The sequence below is a fragment of the Cupressus sempervirens genome, chromosome 4, assembly GCF_028749045.1.
Source record: "Cupressus sempervirens isolate cs-2001-9-10 chromosome 4, ASM2874904v1, whole genome shotgun sequence".
NCBI classification, from domain to species: Eukaryota; Viridiplantae; Streptophyta; class Pinopsida; order Cupressales; family Cupressaceae; genus Cupressus; species Cupressus sempervirens.
Genome location: NC_143121.1, coordinates 458745083 through 458770112, shown reverse-complemented (window position 1 = coordinate 458770112; position 25030 = coordinate 458745083). Strand labels below are relative to the sequence as shown.

Genomic DNA, 25030 nt, shown 5'->3' with positions numbered 1-25030 from the left:
CAAAGATATCAGCTAATAGAGTAATACTAGATTTAGCCCAAGCCTTGGTAGAACATCCTTGGTAGAGGGCTAGGGGTTTATTATTCATACTCAAATTCCACCAAATGGATCTCTCTCCATGAAGTTGATTATCATTATAAAAATCTTTATTGGTGATAAATCTTCGGACATGGTCCCGAGCACGCCAAATAGATTTGAAGATGGTAGAACCTTGAACAACAACTAGACATTTAGCAATAATAAGGTCACAGAAAGGGAAGTTCTTCCAAGATCTAGCCCCCTTGGGAAAACCTCTCTCAATGTTGTGTCTAACAAGCACTTTCCAAGGAGTATCACCTTCCAAAGACTGAAAGATCCACTTGGAAAAAAGAGCTATACCTTGAAGTTTGAGATCTTTCAACCCCAACCCACCCAGGGTCTTATCAATATGACACTAGTCCCATTTAATAGCATTAAACTTTATCTTTCCCTTGCCATCAGACCAGAGAAAATGCCTAATAGTATTTTGAATTTCAAGAATTTGGTAATTGCTGAACATCCAAGCAGAAGAATAGTAAATACTATAAGAAGACAAAAGCTTTTGACAAACTTGAATCCTCCCATCAAGAGATAAGGATCTATTATGCCACTTATTCAGTTTATTCTCAATCTTGGCCTTCGCCCAAGCCCATGTGTCCTTTAGGGCCCTTTTGGTTGCGGGCATAGGAATGGAGAATAGGCATGTAATATTGGGAATAGGAATGGCTATTCCAATAACAGATATTTTTTGGAATGGGTATAAGCTCATTTTAGAGTTAAAATGGGAATACGTATTCCTATTCCCTATTCCAAGTGATGAACCAAACAGAAAATGGAAAACATATTCCAACTTTTCTATTCCTATTCTAGCAACCAAACAGGCCCTTAGAGAAGGATCAACAGAATAGGGAATACCAAGATACTTGACAACTTTTTTGGAGCCTCACCATTGAAAATTGTACCAAGGGAACCATTTAGGAGGTTGATCCTCCCAACCTAAGCATATATATTTAGCTTGGGAGATCCTAGCACCTGAGATAGTAAAAAACAAATCCAACTTAATTTGCAAATTCTTAAAATTGTTGTTAGTAAACTCTAAAAAAAGAGTAGTGTCATTAGCAAAGTGGCTATTTATAAGCTCATCATTATTAGGAAGATACAAACCTCTAACTTCTGGATAAAAGGTGTTATCTCTAAGAATATAGTATAAAGATTCAACAGCAATAACAGAGAGACATGGGCCAAAGCACAACCTTTCTTGATGGATTGACCAAGAAGGAAAGGGTCAAAAAGAGATCCATTAATCTCAATTTGAGCACAAGCATCTTTGAGCAGAGTTTGAATAACATTACAGAAGTAAGGAGGAAAACCAAAAGAATGTAACATCATGATAATAAACTTCCACTTCACCCTATCATAAGCTTTCTCAAAGTCAAGGAGGAGTAAAGCAGACTTTTGATGAGAACATTTTGCCCAATCCATGGCTTCCCAAGTAGTAACAAGATTCTCTAGAATGTATCTACCTTTAATGAAACCCGTTTGAGTATTACTAAAAAAATTAGGGAGAATGTGAACCAATCTAAGGGCTAACACTTTAGCTAATATTTTATAAGAAACATTAAGGAGCATAATAGGCCTCCAATTCTTGATAAGAGTCTTATCCCCTTCTTTAGGAAGGAGTTCAGTAATACCCTTGTTGATCTCAGGACTGAGAGAGCCAACACTTATGGCCTCATTATAAAGATCAAGCATATCTTTGCTGATCCAACTAAGATTAGCCTTATAAAATTCAATAGGAAGCCCATCAGGCCTAGGGGCCTTATCATCCTTAAGGGCTTTAATAGCCCCTTTAATCTAATCAATAGTTATTGGGTTGAGAGAAACGTGACAGCATCAACATCCAATTTAGTAGGAATAAGAGGTCTGCATTTGAGTCTATTTTCCTCAGCCTCCATGGAATCTTCAGATGAGGAAAGCTTTCTATAGTACTCAGAAAAGGCAAAAGAAATGCATTTAGGATCTAAGACTTCCTAATTATTAATAACAAGCTTATCGATATACTAATATTAAAGAAAAATTTGGACCCATGATCCCCATGATAGAGCCAGTTAACCCTATACCAAATTTTAGCTCCTTGAATTTTGGTTTGTTGGTGCTTGCTGAGGGCATCTTTGGTGGCAATCACCTGGTTCAAGAGATCCAGATTAGAAGGGACAGCCTGAATGTTATACTCAGCGGTTTGAAGTTTAGAACAGAGAATTTTTTCAATGAATCTATAGTCTTTGGCACACTTTTGGCCTATGGTTTGAGGAATCCCTTTCCAAGCTAGAAGATTAACCTTCCATTTATCAATCATGGAGGACTCCTTAAGATTATAGATGTTAATGTTTCTGATGACTTGAATGGCACAAAGAACATCTTCATCTTGAAGAAGTTTAGTATTCAACAAGAATTTGGTACAAGCAGGTTTCTGTCGAACAAGCTCAGAGTTAATACTAATACGGGTGAAAATAGGATGATGATCAGACAAGGTGGTGGCAGTGGCCAAGACAATGTTACCATTACTATCAAGAAGAAAAGAAAAGAAGTCCTTATTACCATATAAATGATCTAATCTAGAATAGATCCTATATTGACCTTGCTAGAAATTGCACCATGTGTGCCATATTCCAGGATGAGAATCTTTGTTGTTAGCATGCGGATCAAACAAGTTTTTTGATTTTATAAATTTAGACCAATGCAAATTTTCATAATCCTTCCATCTAAATAGATTGCCACCAATTTTATCATTTTGGGACTCAACCATGTTGAAGTCTCCTCCAAAAAACCAAGGAATATCAAGGAGAATGGATAACCAATTTCAAAGGGAGATTATAGCTTTAACATCATTAGGAGCATAAATGGAACATAAACCAATAGATTTATTATTAATATTCACAATAAACAAGACAACCCTTTGACAGGGAGAAACTCCATTATCAGATATGAGCATCCCCCATTTGGGATTGACAAGGACAACAATTCCACCTTTACCCCTAATGTGATTAGAGTAAAATTTAATATCATCTTTCCAAATAAAATTAAGGTCGGTATCAAGCGTGAAACCTGTAGCTTTAACTACTTGCATCATGAACAAATCAACAGAATTGAAAGAATTTAAAATGCACTTAACAACACACTTTCTATATGGAGACTCAAGCCCCCTAACATTCCAAGACAAGCAATTCATTAGGACACATTGAAAGGGGTTTGGCATGCATCTTCAACAGACATTATGGGACTACAAGGAATATCCCCATATTCCTTACTAGCAATTTTATTTTTCGACCACAGTGGCCTCCCATGCCTCTTTGTGGATATGAAACCTAACCTACGATTCTCATCAAGGTCAAACGTTCCAAGTCCATATTAATCTCATTCTAAGGTGATTCAGTACCAGGGATAACTTTGAAAATATAATCATCATCAATTTCCTTAAACACTTTTGGTGGTAGCTTAGGAGGATTCAAAGTGGGTTTGATAGTTTTAGTAACTAGAGCAAGATATTCAATCATGTCAACACTCGGAGGAGGATTCATGGCGAGAGGAGTATTGGGTATATCTTTAAGATTCTTTGTTTTAGGGTTACCCAAGGTAATCCCTTTCCTCTTTTTCATGTTCCTAACCAACGTAAAACCATCATCTAACTCAAGCCTCGACATAGTCTCTGGAGGAGGAGATATAGGCAAATTGGAAGCGGGAGCAATCTGGGTACTACTAGAGGAGTCTGGAACTTTCTTAGCAGGCTGACCATCAGAGGTTGAAACAACATGAGGGTTAACTAGTAATGAGGATTATGGATATTGGTAGATTTGGCAGAAGGTTTATTAATGATGGGGCAATCTCTTCTACAATGACCCTCCTTCCTACATAGAAAGCAAGCATTCAAGCCCCCTAAAACTTCAATAGGGAAAACAAAATTTTCACTAAGCACATTGATATTAATCTCAGTAGGAATTTCTTTTCCGAGGAGAAGCGATATAAGAACCCTAGCATCCATGTGAGGAACTAGTCTAACCGTTTCATCCATCCTGACAGTTTTGCCCAAATTTTCCAATAACTGTGGTAAAAAATGCCAAAGAAAGGGAGGAATATTTTTCACAAGAATCTATTTGGGAGCTGAAAGATCCAAAACTTCCTCATGGATGGTTTCAGGGGTTCAAGCTAACATGTGGAAGGACGTCGACCCAACTGTCTAGTATTGCTTTTTCAAAACCTCTTGTTGGGCCTCATGGTTAGCAAAAAAAAAACAAATAAGACTTTTTGAATTTGTCTGCAAAATGAAATATGAAACCCTAATTTAACATTCTAGAAATTATGGAACCAGTCATCCAAAAACTTGAGTGGAAGGCACTTTTCAATTTCAACCGCAGCTAAAAAAATAGCAGTGTCCTTAAGCCTATTTTTCTCCTTAACTATTTTGGCAATCATCTCAGAATTAGGAGTCAAAGAAAAAGGAGCCGAGGAAGCTGGAGGGTTCTTACCATCCTAAGCGACCTCATTGTGCGTAGGGCCAGCAACAACAAACCTTGCTCGAGCATCGATACCTCTTGCTGAATTAGAAACCGCCTTTGAGAATGTTCTTGTTTTGAAGGAGTTAGTAGCAGTTGAATGGGGATCACCATTAATGTTGGCGGATGAGTTTGCAAAGGATGGAGGTATTGGATGTTGTGAGGAACTAAGTGAAGCACCTGCAAAAACGTCAGAATTAAAGGGGTCATTAAACGAGGATATACCACCTGTGTAAGTCATACGCATGGGGACATCTAGCTGTCCACCACCGTCAACTACTTGATTTTCCATCACCACCTTGCCGGCAGCAAAAACCCTAAACCCTACTTTAACACCAAAAATAGGAAGCACAAAAGTGAAAAAAAATGAACTTTAGTAGAGCACAAACTTTAGCAGCTCAAAAAATATATTATGAAAAATTAATAAGATAAATATGAAAAAATAGGAATGTCTCTAACAAATATTATATTGTACTGGTATGTTTCTGGATTCGATTGTGTTAAGATTTTTACCATCAACGTTTCGAATCACACTACGTGATCCATCATTAGGATGAAGAGCAAGAGAAGCACAAAAAAATATAGTATATTGCAGATAATGGATGACTCAAGAAAGATATAAAGGGAATAGGCCAAGAAAGATAGCACACACTCCGAGGTTGAAGAAAGAAAATAAATAAAATATAAATATAAATAAAAGAAACATTAAAAAGTGGGGGGGGGGGAATGGACAGAAGGACAAGGGGGCCAATAAGGGAACACTCTCGAGGACAGATTAGAAGATAAATAAAGGCGACAAAAGAATAAAGGGAAGAATGATGAGAAAAGACATGGGAAGAAATAAGAATATAGAGGAACCACAAAATATGAAATGACTAAGAGTGTACCTCAAAATTTTTTACTAGGACTCAATATGACGAGAATAAAAAGAAGAGAACAATCAGAAATACATAAGCAAGAGACAAGCAATGGTCGAGGAAGAAATTACGCTCTAGCTAATAACTATGCGACAAAATGTATACAAGAGAGGCCAAACCAATAGGAGTGTGTAAAATTTTTTTATGTGCCAATGTGTGTGTTTAAATATTGAAAGGGTCGAATATATATATATATATATATATATATATATATATATATATATATATATATATATATATATATATATATATATATATATATATGTATGTATGTATGTATGTATGTATGTATGTATGTATGTATGTATGTATGTATGTATGTATGTATGTATGTATGTATGTATGTATAGTATGTAATTATATTAATATTCAAATACATCCATATACATATATATATTAGAATACATGCATATTTATACATTAATATATTTAAATGCACACATATTCATATATATATATATATATAAACAATGCATTATTATATAACTATGAGTGTGTGCGAAAGAGTATGTGAATATATATATATATATATATACGAGAATCAATATAAAGTAAAAATAAATAAACCAACTAAAAAATAAAAAATAAATGAGGAATAAATATGTGCCGGAGTGGATATATATATATATATATATATATATATATATATCTATGGTATCTATGAAAGTAAAAGAATAAACTAAATAAAATAGGTAAGAAATAGGAAATAAATGCGCAAGAGTGGATATATATATATATAAATATATATAAGACTGCATATATGCATGTGAACGCCACTATATACAAGAAAACCCAAGCTGAAAAATAGGACCACCACAAAGGGACAAAGACGAGGAAAAGAGACAAGAAGGACATGAAAAGAAAGAAACAAGCAAGAAGGGAACACAAACAAAAGAGACCAAAACCCCAGGAGAACACCCATGCCCCAAGCCCACCAAAAGGTGGTGTGCGAGAAGTGTACCCCTAGGAGCTAAGGCTGCTGCTCAGCGCCCATTAGGACCTCGACGCCTAAAAAGACTACTCCACATGGTCAAAGAGAGCCAAGCTAAAAGCAAGAACCAACGAGAAAAGAAGAGACCCAAAGGGAACAACCACCAACAACAAGGCAGATGAAGAGGAGAAACCCAATTGGAGCACAAGGTGAGAAGAACAAAGAGGGAGTGGGAGACCACCTGGGGAGAAGGGGGGCAAGCAAGCAGGAGGGGGGGGGGGGGGGGGGGGGGGGGTTGAGAAAGAGGAAGGTCAACCCGCGTGAAGTTGGTCTCTGTCCAACTCAGTAAAGAGATCACACCATGAGCTAATGTGGAGATTACAAGTAATTATTTTTTAAATAAATAGAAAAAAAAAAAAACAATAGTTAAAAGAGGAGATAACAACTAATAAATATCAAAACAAAAGTTAAAAATGGAGTGAGATAAAATTGGCTGATAAATAATTAACGGGAAGGATTTACAATTTTCTAACCAAACTGACAACTTTTCCGTCAAAAATTTAATTTTTTGAAACAAAGTTCCTATCAACCAAATTAATTGTTTGAATATCAAATTAGATATATTGATTATCTATAATTAATATATTATTTTAGAAAAACAAGTGCTTTAATCAAATTCTACAATATTCCACTTCTTTTTATTTTAGTTGTTAATGTTCCTCCTTTGCGTTCACTACTTGTTCACCCTGTTATCCCCACTGATGTCAATGAAAATAAACAACTTAGATTTCATGGATAAAATATCATCTACTACAATTTGTTAAAAACTCAGCCTCAAACATCTCTAACTAAAAAAACTGAACTTAATCGTTTATTCTTTAATTTATAATCTATAATTTAAACAAATAATCTTATTTCAAATGTCATATAATCTTCTCCTATCATTTATCATCTACTTCTAAGTCTTTCTTATCCTTATTATTAAATTAATTAAAATTGAAATAATTAACAATCTATTTATATTATAAACTATTAAAAAGCGTATAATTTATATACACGCTATCAACAAAAGGTAATGACGACCTCAAAGAGTTATTATATTTTTACCTTTGGTAACTGCTTCTGGAGACGATAAAACACTTCGTTCACAAAATTGGCATGATTTCAACTACACTCTTCGATGGACTTAGCAATACGGATAAGAAAATTTTCCTGCGAAGAGATAATTCAATCTGTGACATACACTTATCTGATGGACACAGCCAAATCCTTTCCTGTATTGCAATAGAGAAGGATAATATGGGACAATGCGCACACTAAAACATCAAATTGTCAAGTAGTTAGAGAGTAAAAACTAAAAACAAAGGTCGATATGTCCGAGTGGTTAAGGAGACAGACTTGAAATCTGTTGGGCTTCGCCCGCGCAGGTTCAAACCCTGCTGTCGACGTTTCTTTTCTTTGTTTATGCAAGAAGCATTCACGCACCCCTTTGATTGGTTCCTAAAATAAAATATATAATTCCATTTTTTAAAAGTGGACTAATAGAAAAATGAGCTATTGAAAAATTACACGGTATTGGTTTCTAAAATAAAATATATAATTCCACCTTTTACAAGTGGACTATTAGAAAAGTGAGCTATTAAAAAAGTTATATGAAGATCTAGTATTGGTTATATAGAATTATTTTTCCATTAAATTCATATTAGAGTTTGGGTTTATTTGGTCCACAACAAGTTAAATTGCAATATTCTTAACATGATTTAATTGTGTAGTTTTTGAGTTAAACTCTTGACCTATGTTTCATGAGTAGTGTTTCTCACAAATCTATCTCTCATGTGAATGAATGGAACACTTACCAATCGATGGAACTTCCCGAGAGGTCATCCATCCTAGTACTACTCCAACTTGAGTGTGCTTAACTATAGAGTTTCTAAAATATATAATTCTACTTATTTATTTATTCTTTGATGGAGGTTACCCACAAACACCTTTTTAGGTACCCGATACGGGCCCACGCATGCCTAAAACATCTTCGACTAAGAGCCAAGGACTAAGGAGCATCCACACTACCAAATCCACTTGGGGCACGATCCCAACCTCATCCCTTATGATGTCTTTGAGAGCCTTGCACTTAGCAAGACTTGAACCCTGGTGGGCTCTTTGTGAGCCATTCAACTTCACCAGTAGACCAAGGACCCATTGACATAATTCCATTTTTACTATTGAATTTGTTTAGCACACTAAAAAACATTAAAACACTTATTTGACCAATAAGCTTTGAGAATTTTCTAAATTTTAAGTTGTTTTGTAAAGTTTGAACTTTTTAGCATATTTTTAAAATTAAAAATGATTATTAATATGAAATCATATTGGTTTGGTGAAATATAACAATGAAGAAAATCATTTTTGTAATAAAAAAATTCACAATAACAAAGAAGTCGTTCGCTTTCCAAGTCTTCCCATTTTGTATGCATTAAATGAACTGCCACCTACTTTAATTCTTGGACTGCGCACATACTATCCAATTTTTTTAGGAGAATAATATTTTGCCTGTGTCCCATTACCGGCAAATGGAATAACCATCTTTAGAAAATAATTTGAAGTTTACAATATTAATTAATTGTTTGTTTAATTAATTTGTTAATTTGTTATAGGTTAGTTACATTAGGGCCCGTTTGGTTGCAAGCGTAGAAATTGAGAATTAGAATAGAAAATTTGAATGAGAATGGAAAATGAAGAATAGGAATGGAAAAATGCAATCCAATCTTGTTTATCCCTTGTTTGGTTATGCAAGCTTAAATTGGAATAGGGTTAACTTGCAATCGGCGCTGTTGGAAAATATTTCTGAAGATACAATCGACGCCATTGGAAAATCGCTGAAATATTTGAAAATATTGAAAACAAAGTTCCCGCGCTCACCCCATGTCAAAGTGGATTTAATCAAATTTGAGAAAGCAAAAATGAATGCAAGAATAGCAATTCCAATTACAGGTATTTTTTGGAATGGACAAAAGCTCATTTTGGGACTAAAATGAGAACACGTATTCCTATTCCCTATTCCTATTCCACGCACCAAACAAAGAATACAAATCATATTCTAATTTCCTATTCCTATTTCGGTTGTATTCCAGCAACCAAACGGGCCCTTAGTTATAATATAAATGCATTTAAGATCCAATTGATTTCAATGATTTTTATATAATAAATTTGAATTTGATAATCTCAATTTTTTTTAGATATTTCTTATATAGATTGTATATTGTATTTATATTCGTTAATTTTTTAGAATATTTTTAAATAATTATTATTTTTCTCCTATAAATACAAGATAGTCAATGTTTTCATTAGATTTTAATAGTTTCATTTTACCATTTCAATTTTTTTTAAAATATAGAGTTCAACTATCAATAAACATTTTCATATATTTGTTTATATCAAATTTTTTTGTTCATCGCGTTATTTTTGTCATACACACTATTGCACCATGTTCTACAAAAATTCCTAAGAAATTCATTATATGTTATCATGGAACAAATTTAAAGAAAATACAATTTCCTTTTCTAAATTTGTTTAATTGACATAGCAATATCACAAATTTCACTCATTGTGGAAAATGTCTCTTACTTATCAAATTTTTTACATACAAAATTAAAAAATAGTACTAGAAGCATTATTGTTAACACATTCACATTTTTTTTTACTCTATCGCAACTCTACAACCATTAAGCATTTGGCAAGAACTATGACGCTTTGCATTTCTTGTTTGAAGTGGACTATTAGATAATTTCACTTTTCTAAGTGAACTATTAAAAAAATTACACAAGGTTAACCTTTATTTGGAAAATGTGAAGATCTAGTGTATTGGTTATATAGAGTTATTTTTCTATCAAATTCTTATCAGGGTTTTGGTTTATTTGGTTCGAAGCAAGTCAAATTGTGATATTCCTATCATGAATTAATTGTGTAGTTTTTGAGTCAAACTCATTGACCTATGTTACATGTGTAGTGTTTCATATGAATCCATCTCTCGTGTGAATAATTGGAACACTTAACACTCAATGAATCTAGGTGATTGTAGTGCCTACTCCTAGTTTAATTTTTATGTTATACTGTCGAATTCTTGTAGGCCAATTTTATGGTTATGTTTTATGATATAGTAGTACTCAACGGTACCCAGTTATCAGATTTGATTGGATGTTATTTCATACTCAGTTTATATATTTGATGAGCCACTTGATACTCAGTTATTTCATGTGTTCATGATCATTCTTTCAATGATGATGCTTCGTATGTTCATATAGCGATTTCAATGATTTCATGATGATAGTTAGATGGATGATTTATATGCAATTTCTATGGTTACTTACCTCATACTTGCAGTTGTATGGTGTACTTGTATGTTTTACTTTATGTTTGACATTTTTGATGTGGTTGAGGGAGGTAGTCGTAGTTACTTGCTAGTTAGGATCTACACGATGCACCTATCCCTGTCATTGCCTATTTAGTTTAGATTTATATGTATATATATGTACTTGCTAGGCTTTTATGCATATTGCAGATACTAGACATCGACTTCCCTGAATTGCCAGGACGAGCATGCCCTATCTCAATATCTCAATGGTATATAGGAGAGATATTTTTTGAGTCTAACTCCTAAACCTAAGCCAATTGTCTTAGAAGATAGGACACATATATGAGTTATTTAACTTTTTGAATTCGTCAAGTGACGAGAATTCGAGATAAACCTAAGCCAATTGTCTTAGAAGATAGGACACACTTATGAGTTATTTAACTTTTTCAATTCATCAAGTGACGAGAATTCGAGATTTTAACCCTTCAGCTTAATTTAGTACTCTGTCTTTAATTTGAGTTTTCGTATTTAGATTTGTGAGTCTATTGTGATTTTCAGTTATAATTAAATTAAGAGAATATTAAATGATTTAATTTAACAAAAAAATTATAAAGAGAAATTAATTTCTAATTATATTTAATTAGTTGAAAAATTAATTAAATAGAAGAATTAAAACATTTAATTGAAGTACCAAATTCTGGCATTATCATATTTATTTAATTTAATAATAATTAATTTAGGAGTTTCATTTTAATTAATGAGCTCTAAATATTATTATTTAAATTAATGAATATAGTATTAAATACATCTTGCGATTAAATAAAAGAGAGAGTGAATAAATTAAATAATGTTTATTTCAATTAAAATGCAAAAAAATTGTACATGAAATTATAATAAATTAAATAATAAAGAAAAAGGGCTTGCATGATTGTCAAACCGAAATCCTAGAGGATAAAACTCTTTATTAAGAAATTAGAGCTTATTTCTCCACACATAGGTTTGGAGGAGCAAAATTTGAGAAAAGGGTTTTCGAGAAGACATGAATTCTTGCACCCTCTAAGCGTTTGTCTGGGTAGCATCAGATCGAGGTAGGAATGGTGCTTAAGATTATCATAGTAGTTGTTTTTGAATCTTTCCTCTATCTTCTTCATGCTTAAGTGAGAATCTTGTTTTAGAAATGACTTTGTTTGAAACCCTTGTTTGAGTAATTACTATTCTTTGATATGAAAATGTCTGTAAAAAAAAATCAAATTTGAAAACCCTTGTGTTGAGAAATTATGTTTGGTTATCAACTTAGATAGGGTTTGTTTTTATTGGAGAATTCAAATCTATATTGAATTGGGAAAACCATTCTTTTTATTTATTTTTAAAAATGGCCTGCTAGAAATCAATCATATATGGTCGAGCCTTTGCTGTGTTTTATAAAAATAATACAGTTATTAAGGGGGGACATTTTTTGTTGTTTTATGCAAAAAAATTATTAAAAACAAATAATAATAAAATAGGAAGAGGGGCAATGACCTCCCCCCCCGGCTGCCAAAGCAGTGCATGCTGCCAAGGCAGTGGATGCTGTTAAAGTAGCTAGGCCGCTTGCAGCCTCCCCAATTTGGGGAATGCAAACTGAAATCACATTTGACTTTTGTGTTATTAAATTTATTTTGTTTTATATTAATACTAATATTATTAATTATTATATTATTTAATTTAATGATTATTATTATTATTAAATTATATATATATATATATATATATATATATATATATATAATTTTATTAATAATTTAATACTTTTTATTATTAATAATTTAATAATACTTAATAATTTTTTAATAATAATACTTAATTATAAGATGTTGTAATTGTATTTTATTTAAAAAAATAATAATAAACAAATTGAATCTAGACATATTTTAGATTTTTACTTAAGAAAAAATTTCCATTCAAAATTTGAGGATGTCATTTTAGAAATGGATTCAGTTTATATGAAATTGATTTCTATACTAAGGAAATTTTATTACTTTTGAGAACTCGAAAAACTTAAGCAAATGTGACACTTTGAAAAAGGAAAACTTGAACCCGATTGTGAAAAATCAAACTTCTATGTTTTTTCAAATAAAATGAACTATGAAACTACTTTTAGTGTGATGAATGAGTTATTTTATTAGGGTTGGGTTTGACTTAGTATGTTGACCAATTTTGGATGTTTACCAGAGGCCTGGGAGTTATTGTTTTATGATGTTGTATGAGATGTCATGATTATGTGATTTGATCTTTGAGTTATGGATCAATGTTTATATTGTGATTTCTAGTTGCTTGTATATGACTGATGTGGTCATGATGACCTTGTGAGATTTTTTGCTATGAGCTTAGGGTAGGTTATCTTTATGCATGTTGGGAAGTGGCTTGTAATGAAGGTCAGAGCCCTAAAGAGGCTACATGGGTAATCCACTGTAGGTTATTTTAATAAGTGATAATATTTCATTAAATGAGTTTGAAAAGAATTAATAAGAGTTGGTGTTTTAACTGGCCCATGCCTTGAGTGTTAGTATAGAGTAGGATGAGAGTAGAGAGGATGCTTGGTTTGGACCTTACCTCGTTAGTATGTCTTGTCTATACAAAAGGATACTAATGCCGTGTAGAGTCACTAGGGGGCCGGAGTTTAGAGAGGCTGCTATCCACCTTAGAGTTGACTCATGTGATAAAACTTGCCCACTTACATAGTAGATTTCCTAGGTGTCTTTGTTGCCTCTGAATTTAGATGTTACTTGTGTCTTGGTACCCTTTGAGATAGATTGCTATCAAGATTTCCTTGACCTAGATGATGGTTATGACTATTGGATTTGTTATCTGTTTGGGGCTTGAGCTTATCTCCTTAGCACAGTCAGAGTGGGCCATTTAGGTTCCACGAGGTCAAGTGGTAGTGTTTCTTATACCATTGAGATACGACAACTTGATGTCATTGCTAGATATACTTGTGCAATTTTTCCTTTCATTTGGATCTTGTGTTTATGTTTAATGGTTATTTTCTAATGTACTATACTTGATTATCTGGAGATCTTATGAGATGTTGTATTTATTCATGATGTATATTCTTTGAGCTTTTCATACACTGTGACTTGTACATCAGATGATTATGCATTCTGGTTATGCCATGTGACATCTTATGTAATTGTATATTACTTCATTGGATTCATACTTGTAGTTATTTTGTGATGTGGATTTTGTTATGTATTAGATTTAGTATTGATAAAACTTATGTATGTGATTCAATGTCATGGAACCCTTAAGAGATGTAATCTATTATGGATTATTTGTATGTATGTGAGTTACTACTTCTCTTATGTTATCTTTTGTTATTTCAATCTTTAAACAAAATGTTTGACAAACTTAGTGAAACATTAGGTTAATTTATTTTGGGTTCCCTGGTGGGGTGTTGTAGTGATGCTCACAAAGGTGAAGTGTCGAAACTTCCTTGGAGGTCAGCCATCCCAGTAATACTCTAGCTTGAGTTTGCTTAACTACAAAGTTTCCTCCATGGTTAAACTCACTCTGCTTGCAACCCCATTTGCAAAACCTACACCAAGTGTTGTGCCTTATGAACCATTCATTTAACTTGATTTGGAAAATGTCTCCTACTTATCAATTGATGAGCTTAAGGGGCTCTCTAATGAATGGTCCATAAGGCACAACACTTGGTGAAGGTTTTCCAAATGGCATTGCAAGAAAAGTGGGTTTAACCATGGAGGAAAATTTGTAGTTAAGTGCACTCTAGTTGGAGTAGTATTGGGATGGGTGACCTTTGGGGAAGTTTTGGTATTTCACATTTGTGAGCATCACCTAGATCCATTAAGTGCTAAGAGTTCCATTTATTCATATGAGAGATGGATTCATGTGAATCATTACTCATGAAACATAGGTCAATGAGTAAAAGTAAAAGTAAGGCCATAAACTCTCTTCGGTTCTGGAGAAGAGGAAAGGGTTTGGTAATGATCCTCACTATAAGAGAATAAAGGTTGAAGAAGGGACTAGTGATAGCAAGAAGGTTTTCAAATGGAAAAGGACTAAGAAAAATGTTGAGGAAATAACAAAATCTGAGAATTTTGATAATGATGAGAAAACAAAAATGGGGGAACTTAGTTCTAACCTGGATGGTTACTCTAAGAGCAAAGGGGCGTCGACTAGTAAAGATAATGTAGAGGGAAGTAAGGATAGAAATACTGATTCAAATGTTAGGTCAGAAGCCCTCAGGGAGGATGAAGAAAAATAGAGTGATCACCCTTCTCACATGAAGAATAATGCCAATGAGGAGAAAATGGAGGAGGATACTGGTAAGAAAATTGAGGATAAAGGTCTTGCTAGTAAGGACAACAACCAGAGTAAAGAAGAAAAGGAGGAGAGGACAGAGAAGTTGGATATCAATACGGATACCCAAATCAATACCGTGACTACTGCGATTGATTCTGAGCCTAGGGTTATGGTTGATGGGAGGGATGACTCTCAGGATGCAAAACTTTCCTTTCTTCATACTGCTAATCTTAAAGTGGAGAGTTCCCTTTAGGGTGATTCTTGGTTCTATAATGAAATAATGGTTCTCAAGAAGAAAATGGGGGTTACATAGAAAGAGTTGGACTTTGAACGCACTAAGAGAGCTCAAATGGAAGTGCAAATTGGTAATATCCCTGAAAAGATTAAAGCATATGAGTGGAAGCTTCATTACATAATTAAGGAAAGTGATCAAAAAATGGAACATGTCACTTCTAGTCTATGTGCTATAGCAACCAATCTAGGTAAGAAGAGTAATGAGGAGATAATGTCTCTTGGTAATGCAGGGATGGGGAGTCCAGGAGGACCTAGTAAGAGAACTAGGAAAAACATGAGGAAAGAGGTTGTTGAGGCTCTTGAGGCTCCTGTTCTTACTCCAGTTGACAAAACCTAGAGTACTACATAAGTAGGTAAAGAGGTGGCAAACATTATCAAAGAGTTGTTGTAGGTGCTGGTTGTGGAGTAGGTGTAATGGTTGCTGGTTTGGGCGATTTTTTTGGCTTCTACTTTTTGCTTTCCAACTTGTTTAAACTCTAGGTTCTAGGTCCTTGTAAAACTTGGTTGCTTTTTATGGTTTAAACTTTTAGTTTCAGGTCCCTATAAAACCTGGTTTCATTGTTTAAAACTTTAGATTTTAGGTCCTTGTAAAACTTGGTGGTGCTTTAATGTTTATCTTTAGTTTTTTGTAAAGGGTTTCGGGTCCCTTCAAAACTTGTTTTTACCTTAATCTAAAACATAGGTCACTGAGTTTGACTAAAAAACTACACATTTAAATCATGATAGGAATATCACAAAGTGGTTGTTAGAGATTTAATATTTAACAAAAAAAACATAATTAAGGAGACAATTATATTTTTTATAATGGAATATATTTGTGCAAGTTAACATTTTATGATATTGCTTATGCTAGCAGGATTTAACTGTGTAGGTTTTGAGTCAAACTTTCACACGAATCCATCTCTCATGAGAATAAATGGAACACTTAGCACTCATTAGATCAAGTGATGCTCACAGAGGTGAAACACCAAGACTTCCTGGGAGGTCACTCATCCTAGTACTACTCCAACTCGAGCACACTTAACTATAGAGTTTTTACCATGATTAAACCCACTCTACTTGCAACCTCATTTGCAGAACCTTCATCAAGTGTTGTGTCTTACCTTTCATTAGAAAGCCCATTAAGCTCATCAATTGATAAGTAGAACATATTTTTCTGATTTTATACATGAATATAATTAAAATTATAAAAAATATCATCTAACATTTCAAAATAATCTTTTGAAATAACACAATCAACACCACTTTTAAGACGCATCCTTTTTTAAGATGCATAGTGGAGCCCTGAGACTAGGTATGCCTCATGATCATGAAACATTCCCATTGGAGGGCCATGTATAAGTATTTTACTACTACCATGTGCCCATTTTGAATCGCTTTCATCATAGAAGCTTAATCTCTTTTCCTTTTTCTCTCTCTTAAATTCCTTAGAGAATTTTCATGAAAGAGGCTGTGGATATTGCTAAGAGTTTGGATGAACAACCAATTCCCCTCCACCAAGGCCTCATTTTTTGCTTTCACCACTTTCATCTAGCCTTATGCCCTCCCTATCAAATCATTGTGCGGGAAGCTTCTTTGGCTCCCCTTTTTTAGCTAGTATTTTGGACACTCCTAGCCCTAATAGGAAACAAAGCCTTCATAGCCATGGGATGAAAATTGATTCTCACCACCCAAGCCCTAAAACCCCAACCCACTCCAATATGGTGGCGTCCATAGAAATTGAGTAATTTAAGAAGAAAAGGAAGAGTCCTCCTAAGTATAAGGGAAAATTGTGAAACAAAAAACTAGATACATTATTGCAGAACTTGAGTCTAATGAGGAGTTGGCCGAGGATACGTCCTGAGGTATTCTCATAGAATAACCAACGTGTCTCCCAAGGAGGGAAAATACAAGCAAATTGAGGGCTCGAATATGGAGTTGCACAAGGTTAATGATGATAATGGGGAAAAGATCTCAATGAGAATAAGGGGAAGAAAAATTACAAGGATAATTATGTGGTGGCCATTGATATTAAGGGTATTGAGGATGACTTCTCTAGCCATTTTTCAAAGAGTGACTATTCTAGACCAATAGACACGACTAAAGATATGGAACTAGAGGAAACTGTTGATGGTGAGACCTATAATGTCAATACCACTGGTGCCTATGAGGGATGTGTTATCTTAAGGAGGACTTGTAAAACTTGGGACTAGGATGGTGGAGGTGGATAGGAAGGTTAATAGCATATCCACTTCAGTTTAAGGGTTATGAATAGCTTGACTAATTGCCACACAAAATGATGTTCGGTCCTAATGCCAAAATAGAAGAGAACTATAGGGAATTCTTCAAGTTCTTTACTGATGAATGACTTGGCAAAAAAATTAGCTAGTTTTTATGCTTTCTTTCTAGTTCTACTCAGAATTTTTTTTAGGCATATAGTGCCTTTTTTACTTTAATATGTTGTTAAAGACTTTGAGTCAATTACTTTGGGTTAGGACTTTACTATTTGTTCAATTAGTTGTCTTTTATAATTATCATATGACTAGTTCCATAGTTGCTATGATTACTGAAACTCTAAACTATCTTTCTTTCGATACTTTAGGCGTGTCAATCAATTGTCTTTAATAATTATCATATGACTACTTATACAATTTGCTATGATTACTGAAACTCTAAACTATCTTTGTTTTGATACTTAAGGCATGCTATTAATGTGTTGTTATCATGCCCCTCATTTGCTTATGTTTATCAAAGCATCACTTAAAAAAATATTTGATATTTTTCAAACTAATCTATAGAAGAATTAATAGTTTTACATAAATAATATTTATTTTAAAATTTAAAATTTAATTTCCTATTTTAAGCTTTTAACTACTACCATATGCCGTAAAAAAGTAGAATCATAGTACTTCATGAGAGTGTGCAACATATGAGGATGCAACATATGAGGATATATCTGCAAGCAATTTGGCTTCACAAGTCGACAAATTTCATAGTCAAGATTCATAATAGGAGAGCTAACATCAAAGAAAACATGATAATGTGTTAATGTTGTAACATTTAGTCTTATTTGACGCCACTAGAAATCTTTCATTCATTCGAAATACAAAGTCAAATTTTGAACAATTTCAAACAAAAACATTATATTTTTAAAAACAAAAGAATCTCCAACACAATCTATTCAAAAATATATTAAATAATCTTTATAAATTGTAAAAATCTGGTATAAATGGAAACACAAAAATAACATTTATCTCAAGTACTTCCAACCAAAAGATGCAGGTATCAATAATATTATAATAAAAAAATTTAGAATGAAGGAGATTCAAATAATGTAATTCTTTTGATTGAGGTATTTATTTGCTTATGGAACGTACTGGTATTTACATTACAATTAATATATTCCTCCATTCACAATTTTTTAATCCATCCAACTCAAATCTCTCCTTGAAAGCATAGGTTTATCTCTTCTGCCTTTCCATCCAAGTGGCCTTCTACAATGAATTTTGGACTCAAAATAAAAAATCAAAATTTAAGCTATCTTCCAATTTAAACGGAAATCCAAAAAAACAGAGCAGCCAGGAGACTCAACAAATTAAAGCTGGGGTCTGCAAGCTTGACAAGAATACACACATTTCGACGCCCATTCAATGAATCCATTCAACTTTCTAAATAAACAAAACATATGAATTGAATTATAATATAATTGAAAATAGGCGAGATTAAATATAAAGGCAGTTCTTAGGATGAGATATTTATATATTTATTTATTGATCACAGCAGTATTCACATTACAAAGAACATATTTCTTCAAAGAAGACAGAGTAAGGTGCACAATCTCTTCCATCTTCAATCTTATACTTCGAAAAACCCAATTCAAAGTATAAGATATCAATTCCTGCCTTTGCATCCAAGTACCATCGTTCTTTTTGTAGCACGCGCTCACTTTAATTAAAATTAATGTCAAAGTTTAGACTCTTCCAAATTGAAAGGAAATGAAAAGAAACAGAGCGGCAAACCCACCCAACGGGAAGCCGAGTTAACTGAACTTTGCACATTCTCTTCCATCCTTACTGTCTTCCTGCCTTTACATTCCAACTACTTTTCCCAACACTAGTCTATAATTGCATCCTACAATGAATTTGAGTATAAAATTAGAACTTTTCCCAACACTAATCTATAATTGCATCCAACAATGAATTTGAGCATAAAATCAAATGCCAAATTTTAAACTATCTTTCAATTTGAAGGGAAGGCAAAGAAACAAAGCAGCAACGAAACCCACCGAATTGAAGCTATGGCTTGCGAGCTCCACAAGAACACATCTAAAACTGTGATGTGAATATCAGGATTTAACTGTGTGATTTTGAGTCAAACTCATTGACCCATGTTTCATGAATAGTGATTCAACACGAATCCATCTCTCATGAGAATAAATGGAACACTTAGCACTCAGTGGATCTAGGTGATGCTCACAGAGGTGATGCTCACAGGGGTGAAGCACCGGGACTTCCCAGGTGGTCACCCATCCCAGTACTACTCCAGCCTGAGCGCGCTTAACTACAGAGTTTCCTCCATAGTTAAACCCAAAGCTTCCAACCCCATTTGCAACCCTGATATTCACATCACAATTTGACTTGCTGTGAAAATTATCTCCTACTTATCACATCTAAAACTATTATTGCATCCTACAATAGCTTTGTGTACAATAACTTTGGGTGCAAAATCAAATTCCAATTTGAACGGAATGCAAAGAAACAGAGGGCAAAGACACACAACCAATTGAAGCCGAGAATTTATTGGACCCATTTGATTCCCTGAAGAAACAAACAAGCATCAATGATATTATAAAAGAAACTGAAAATCGAGGAGATTACAGATAGTGCTGTTCTTTTGAATGAAGGTATTTTATTATTATTAACCACAACAGTATTTACAATACAAAGAATATATTCGTCCATTGAAGACGGAGGAAGCTTCCCAATGCAGTTCTTTTGAATGAATGTATTTGTTTGTTTATTTACCACAACTGTATTTACATTACAAAGAATATAATCCTCCATTGAAGGCAGAGGAAGGTTCAGAATTTCTTCCATCACTGTAATGGGAAACCGAAAAACCCAACTCAGAACACAGGCTATCTCTTCCTGCCTCATCATTCTTCTCCTAACCCTAATCTATATTTACAACCCGCACTGAATTTGGGTATAAAATCAAATGAAAAAATTGAAACCCTCTTCCAATTCGAGGAGGAAAAGCGAAGAAACAGAACAGCAAGGAAACCCATCCAATTAAAGCCAAGGTCCGTGAGCACGACAAGAGTACATACATTTTGACCCATTTCAATCTCTTGGAAGAAAAATGGTTCAATCCCAGAACAATGAGGATACCGTATCAGGATGATCTGATTCCTTTCTATCTCTTCCCGCCTTTGCATCCACATAGCCTCATTCTTTTCCTAACACTAATCCACAATTACAACCCACAATAAATTTGGGCATGAAATCAAATGAAAAAACTTAAACCCTCTTCCAATTCGAGAAGAAAATGCAAAGAAACAGAACAGCAAGAAAACCTACCCAATTGAAGCTAAGGTCTATGAGCTTTGACAAGAATACACACATTTTAAGGAGGATCCAATGGACCCATTTCAGTCTCTCGCAACAAAAACGGCTCAATCCCAGGGCAATGAGAATTCAATGAACCCATTTCACTCTCTCGCAACAAAAACGGTTCAAATCCAGGCAATGAGGATGCAGTATTAGGATAATCTGATTCCTGGGCATAAAACTCCAATAGAAGCTCCACATTGAGAGAGCGAAGAGATGGATCATGAGTATCAACCAGCCACAACATGTGCTCAAAGAGGATTGCATCACATGTCAGGAAAATACAGCACTCTCTGTGCCCATTCCCAACACTGGCCTTTTCCAGTAGAGGCTGAAACTGGTAATACTCCAGAATCTGAGACTCAACCTTGAACATTTTCTTTTCTTTTCCCACCACAACAGTAACTGGGCTTCTTTTGTTTCTCTTGAAAGATGTGGGCACCGGTAGGGACAGTTCCCGATAGCCCATGGACCATCTTCTCCATTTCCTCAAAAGCCCTGATGCTCCTCCTCCTTGCATTTTCACCATGCCTTTCTTTATCAGAATGATCCCCAATGTTTGATATAAAGAAAACAGAGAATTATGTATGAAAAATCAGAATTATATGGAGAAATGCAGAATCATATGCTTAACTTCTATGAAGACGGAAAACTTGAGGGCTACAAATGCCTTCACTGTTTAGCGGTTGTGTAACTTTATTCTGCTTCTTTGCCGACCGTTGCTCGCCGGCAAATAAGGAGAATGTGACCGTTGGCAGGCAGGCGAGGGTTTGGTATTTCTTTGTTGGTTGCGTCTCAGCTTTCAACTTCATTCCAAACGGAAACGTTAATATTCTCAACTTCTTTCAACGCGCCTGCAACCCTGATATTTGTTTATTAGTTCATACGTGTGAAGGGTCTGCAGATCCTCCCTTGTTTGTTTTAATATTATTTTGCACGCATTGACTTGTTTGCACTTAATCAAAGATATGTGTGTTTAGGCATTACACCAGGGCATAAAGAAAGACATTCATTAGCCTATGCCAAATCTACATTTGCGTACTTTGTGTGTATGTGAAACTTCAGCTTTTACGAGGAGCTTGAGTGCCGTTAAAGTTTATTTGCATTTTTAAGTATGATCGAACTTAATACAGATAAATAAAATGTTTTAGATGTTGTCTTATATTTAATAATAAGTACAAATTTTCCATATGTAGTGTAAGAACCAAGTCCTAAGTAAAGATGCCACATCACAAGAGAATGAGGAAAGGAAACCAATTATATCAACTTTGAAAAGTCAAATATCATTTGTTAACCATTAACTTATTAAAAAGTATAATAAGTTCATAAAAAATTCAACATAATGTTAAATTGTTGATTATGTTGCAAGAAGATTACATCATAAGTATGTACATCATCCATAAAACATGAACATAAATTGAATGATATCGAACATCATCATCAAGATGAAGATGCAAGACCAAAAGATAGACTCTGAAACTTGATAGGTGTCTTGAATGTGTATCCGGTCTCTGTCACAACCTATTTCCTTTTGTACCAATTAAATAGGTAATCTTTTTCCACGTGTAATGTGACCTCAAATTATAATTAAAAAAAAAAAAAACTATTGTGATAGTGGGAAGAACCGTTATCAAATATGAAATTATACTTAACCATGCGCAATAACTAAATTTCATGGAATCCTTTTTACGGAGTGAAAACAGTTACTGAAGGAGGATGTAGTTAATCTCCTCGCTAAGGCTTTCTTTTATCCCTACCTCTTCAGACCAGAGATTGGTATTCAAACAAGGGCATTTCATGGAAGATCTAGTTTATTATTATTCTAATGAGACCATAGTTGACGACATGTTAGCTGAGATGCATGGCATAAAACAAGAATCTGGAATTGCAATTGAAAATTTTTGTTTGATCATTTAAAAAAAAAAAGGCTAAGAAACTAAGGGAAATTGGTTCTTGTGTTTGAGAAATTCTAGGCACTGGAACAAACTTTACTGCCACAAACTTTTTCCTTTCCTGAAGCTGGGAAGGCTATTGCTTGAAGGTGGCTGACACGAGCTAAATCTGTTAGGGCCCATTTGGTGAGCAGAATAGGACTACGTATTCTAGAATAGAACGTATTCCTGTTCTCCATTTGGTTCAGCCAATATTTGATGGGAATTCACGGACCCGAAAATTTATGTTTTCTAAAATTAAAAAAAATGGAATAGGAATATGTATTCCAATAACACCTATTTGGGTGGAATTGCAAAACCCCATTTTTGGGCCAAAATTGGAATACGTATTCCTATTTTACTTCATATTCCAATCCTGTTTTGGTGCATCCAAACAAGGAATTCAATTTTTTTGGAATATGTATTCCTATTCCGCTCACCAAATGGGCCCTTAGATTTGGGCCATTGAAGATATCTACAATATACACCGTACAGGTTCTCTTCTATTTTCTATTTTTCTTGTAGATAAAGTGTAGTATGCTAATCACATTATTATTTTGTGCGTACATTGGCTTGTACCAATGGAAATTGCATTAATTTTTTTTGTGATTAATGATAGCTATGAGAGTCTCTTATAGTGACTGAGAATACTTTGAAATTATAATGCCCATTTGGAAATTGGATTACTTAACTTTTGAGGCAATTGCATTAGAAAACTTTCAACATACTGGTAAAAATGGCCCCATTCAGTCTATTTACGAACTTCAATGTTTTGGAAAGAAAATAAAATGCAGTTATCTTTTTACTTTACAACCATTTCATTACTGCGTGCGTAATTCTCATCTTTTTTTTGTCATTCCATCCTGCCATGACGAGTGGGAGTCGGCCTTCTTTTTTTTCTTTTCTTTGAAAGACTCGCTTGATGGTCTCTAGGTGAATAAAGAATGAATCTGCGTGAGTTTCAGTACATGGGGCAACACAAGAAACACCAGTGGTTCTTTAGAGTTGAACTTAGTGGTAGTTGCACCAAATTGCCAAATTACTTTTGCTTAACAAATTAGAATGTCTCCGCAGGCATGACTCATGTCTTTCAATCGATTCTTTATTTTACTTTCTGTTGAAACATACACTGTGATGTAGATTCTGTAGGTACTACTGAGATTGCCCTTCTTGAACAAGTATTAATCCTTTAACTCCAAAAAGAATCCTTTTGATAAAGAAACTATAGATAAAAGGGGGTTGTGGTGACCTCAAAATGGTGTTCTAACCATGTGTGTATTTAGACATTATACAGTTGCATACCTTTCTAAACCCAAATTGTTGTGGTATAAGTGTTGGGGTTTGGGTTCATGCTGAAATGGAAAATTTTCTTTTAAATGTTGAGAAACATTCTTACTTTGTGTATGTTTTATAGTGATAATCCTTGGAACATTTCTTCCTCGCTGAGTGCCAAAACAAAATAGAACCATAAATAGTAGTATTTTCATCCCGTGATTGAAGATAGTATGCTAATTGGGCATGTTAGACAATAAGGTCCAGCTCACATGTTATATATGTTGAGCAGAGATTGAGGAGAGACTACTGGGATAGTTTTACAATGTTGGAAGTTCGGAGTGGTTGATGTTTGTTTGTAGATAAATATTTGTGTAAAATGGAGTACTCTTTTTCCAGGATATAAAATGTGTTAAATTTTGTAGACTAGTTAAAGAATGAACACCATGCGTAATGGCTTAGGCTGAATCTAAGCATCAAGGGTACGTATTTTTTAGCAATGTTGTTTTACTTGTATGCCTATATGTTGATAGTGCATAGTGGAAGTAATGGTGTCATGCTTGATGTGTATTTATGTTTTATGAGAGGAAATTTAAGATAGGATAACATACTATTATTACTAATTGATGGAGAAAGGATTTCATTGATAGCTATGTGATTGGCTTAACCTATGTGTATGTATAACATGCGTCAAAAGAGAATTGATGGTAATACTTGGAAGTTGGATTAAAATTTCTTGCTAGAGATGCACTAAAATGTTGTAATTAATTGATCTGTGATTAAAGAACTTTATGGTTTTATCCTTGTGTGTGGATGAGAGTATGGTACTCAATGATGAATAAAACTTGTTATGTTCTACTTATTATAAATAAT

General features: G+C 34.0%; 1 protein-coding gene and 1 non-coding gene across 3 annotated transcripts; one reads left to right on the top strand and one right to left on the bottom strand.

Moving 5' to 3' along the window:
- Positions 1 to 7782: 7782 nt before the first annotated feature.
- Positions 7783 to 7864, top strand: TRNAS-UGA (transfer RNA serine (anticodon UGA)). The gene has a single exon. It is a non-coding gene; the product is annotated as a tRNA-Ser (tRNA).
- Positions 7865 to 20233: 12369 nt separating this feature from the next.
- On the bottom strand, positions 20234 to 21888 carry LOC149561956 (auxin-responsive protein SAUR78-like). 2 transcript variants are annotated; one of them, XM_089825482.1, is made up of 2 exons: positions 20925 to 21888; positions 20234 to 20809 (listed from the first exon to the last, which is right to left on the bottom strand). In XM_089825482.1, the coding sequence occupies exon 1, from the start codon at positions 21481 to 21483 to the stop codon at positions 20971 to 20973; it is 513 nt and encodes a 170-aa protein (XP_089681608.1). In that variant the 5' UTR covers positions 21484 to 21888; the 3' UTR covers positions 20234 to 20809; positions 20925 to 20970. The 2 variants fall into 2 exon arrangements, with proteins under 2 accessions (XP_089681608.1, XP_089681609.1); XM_089825483.1 differs by having other exon boundaries at positions 20968 to 21848.
- Between the last annotated feature and the right edge of the window lie 3142 nt (positions 21889 to 25030).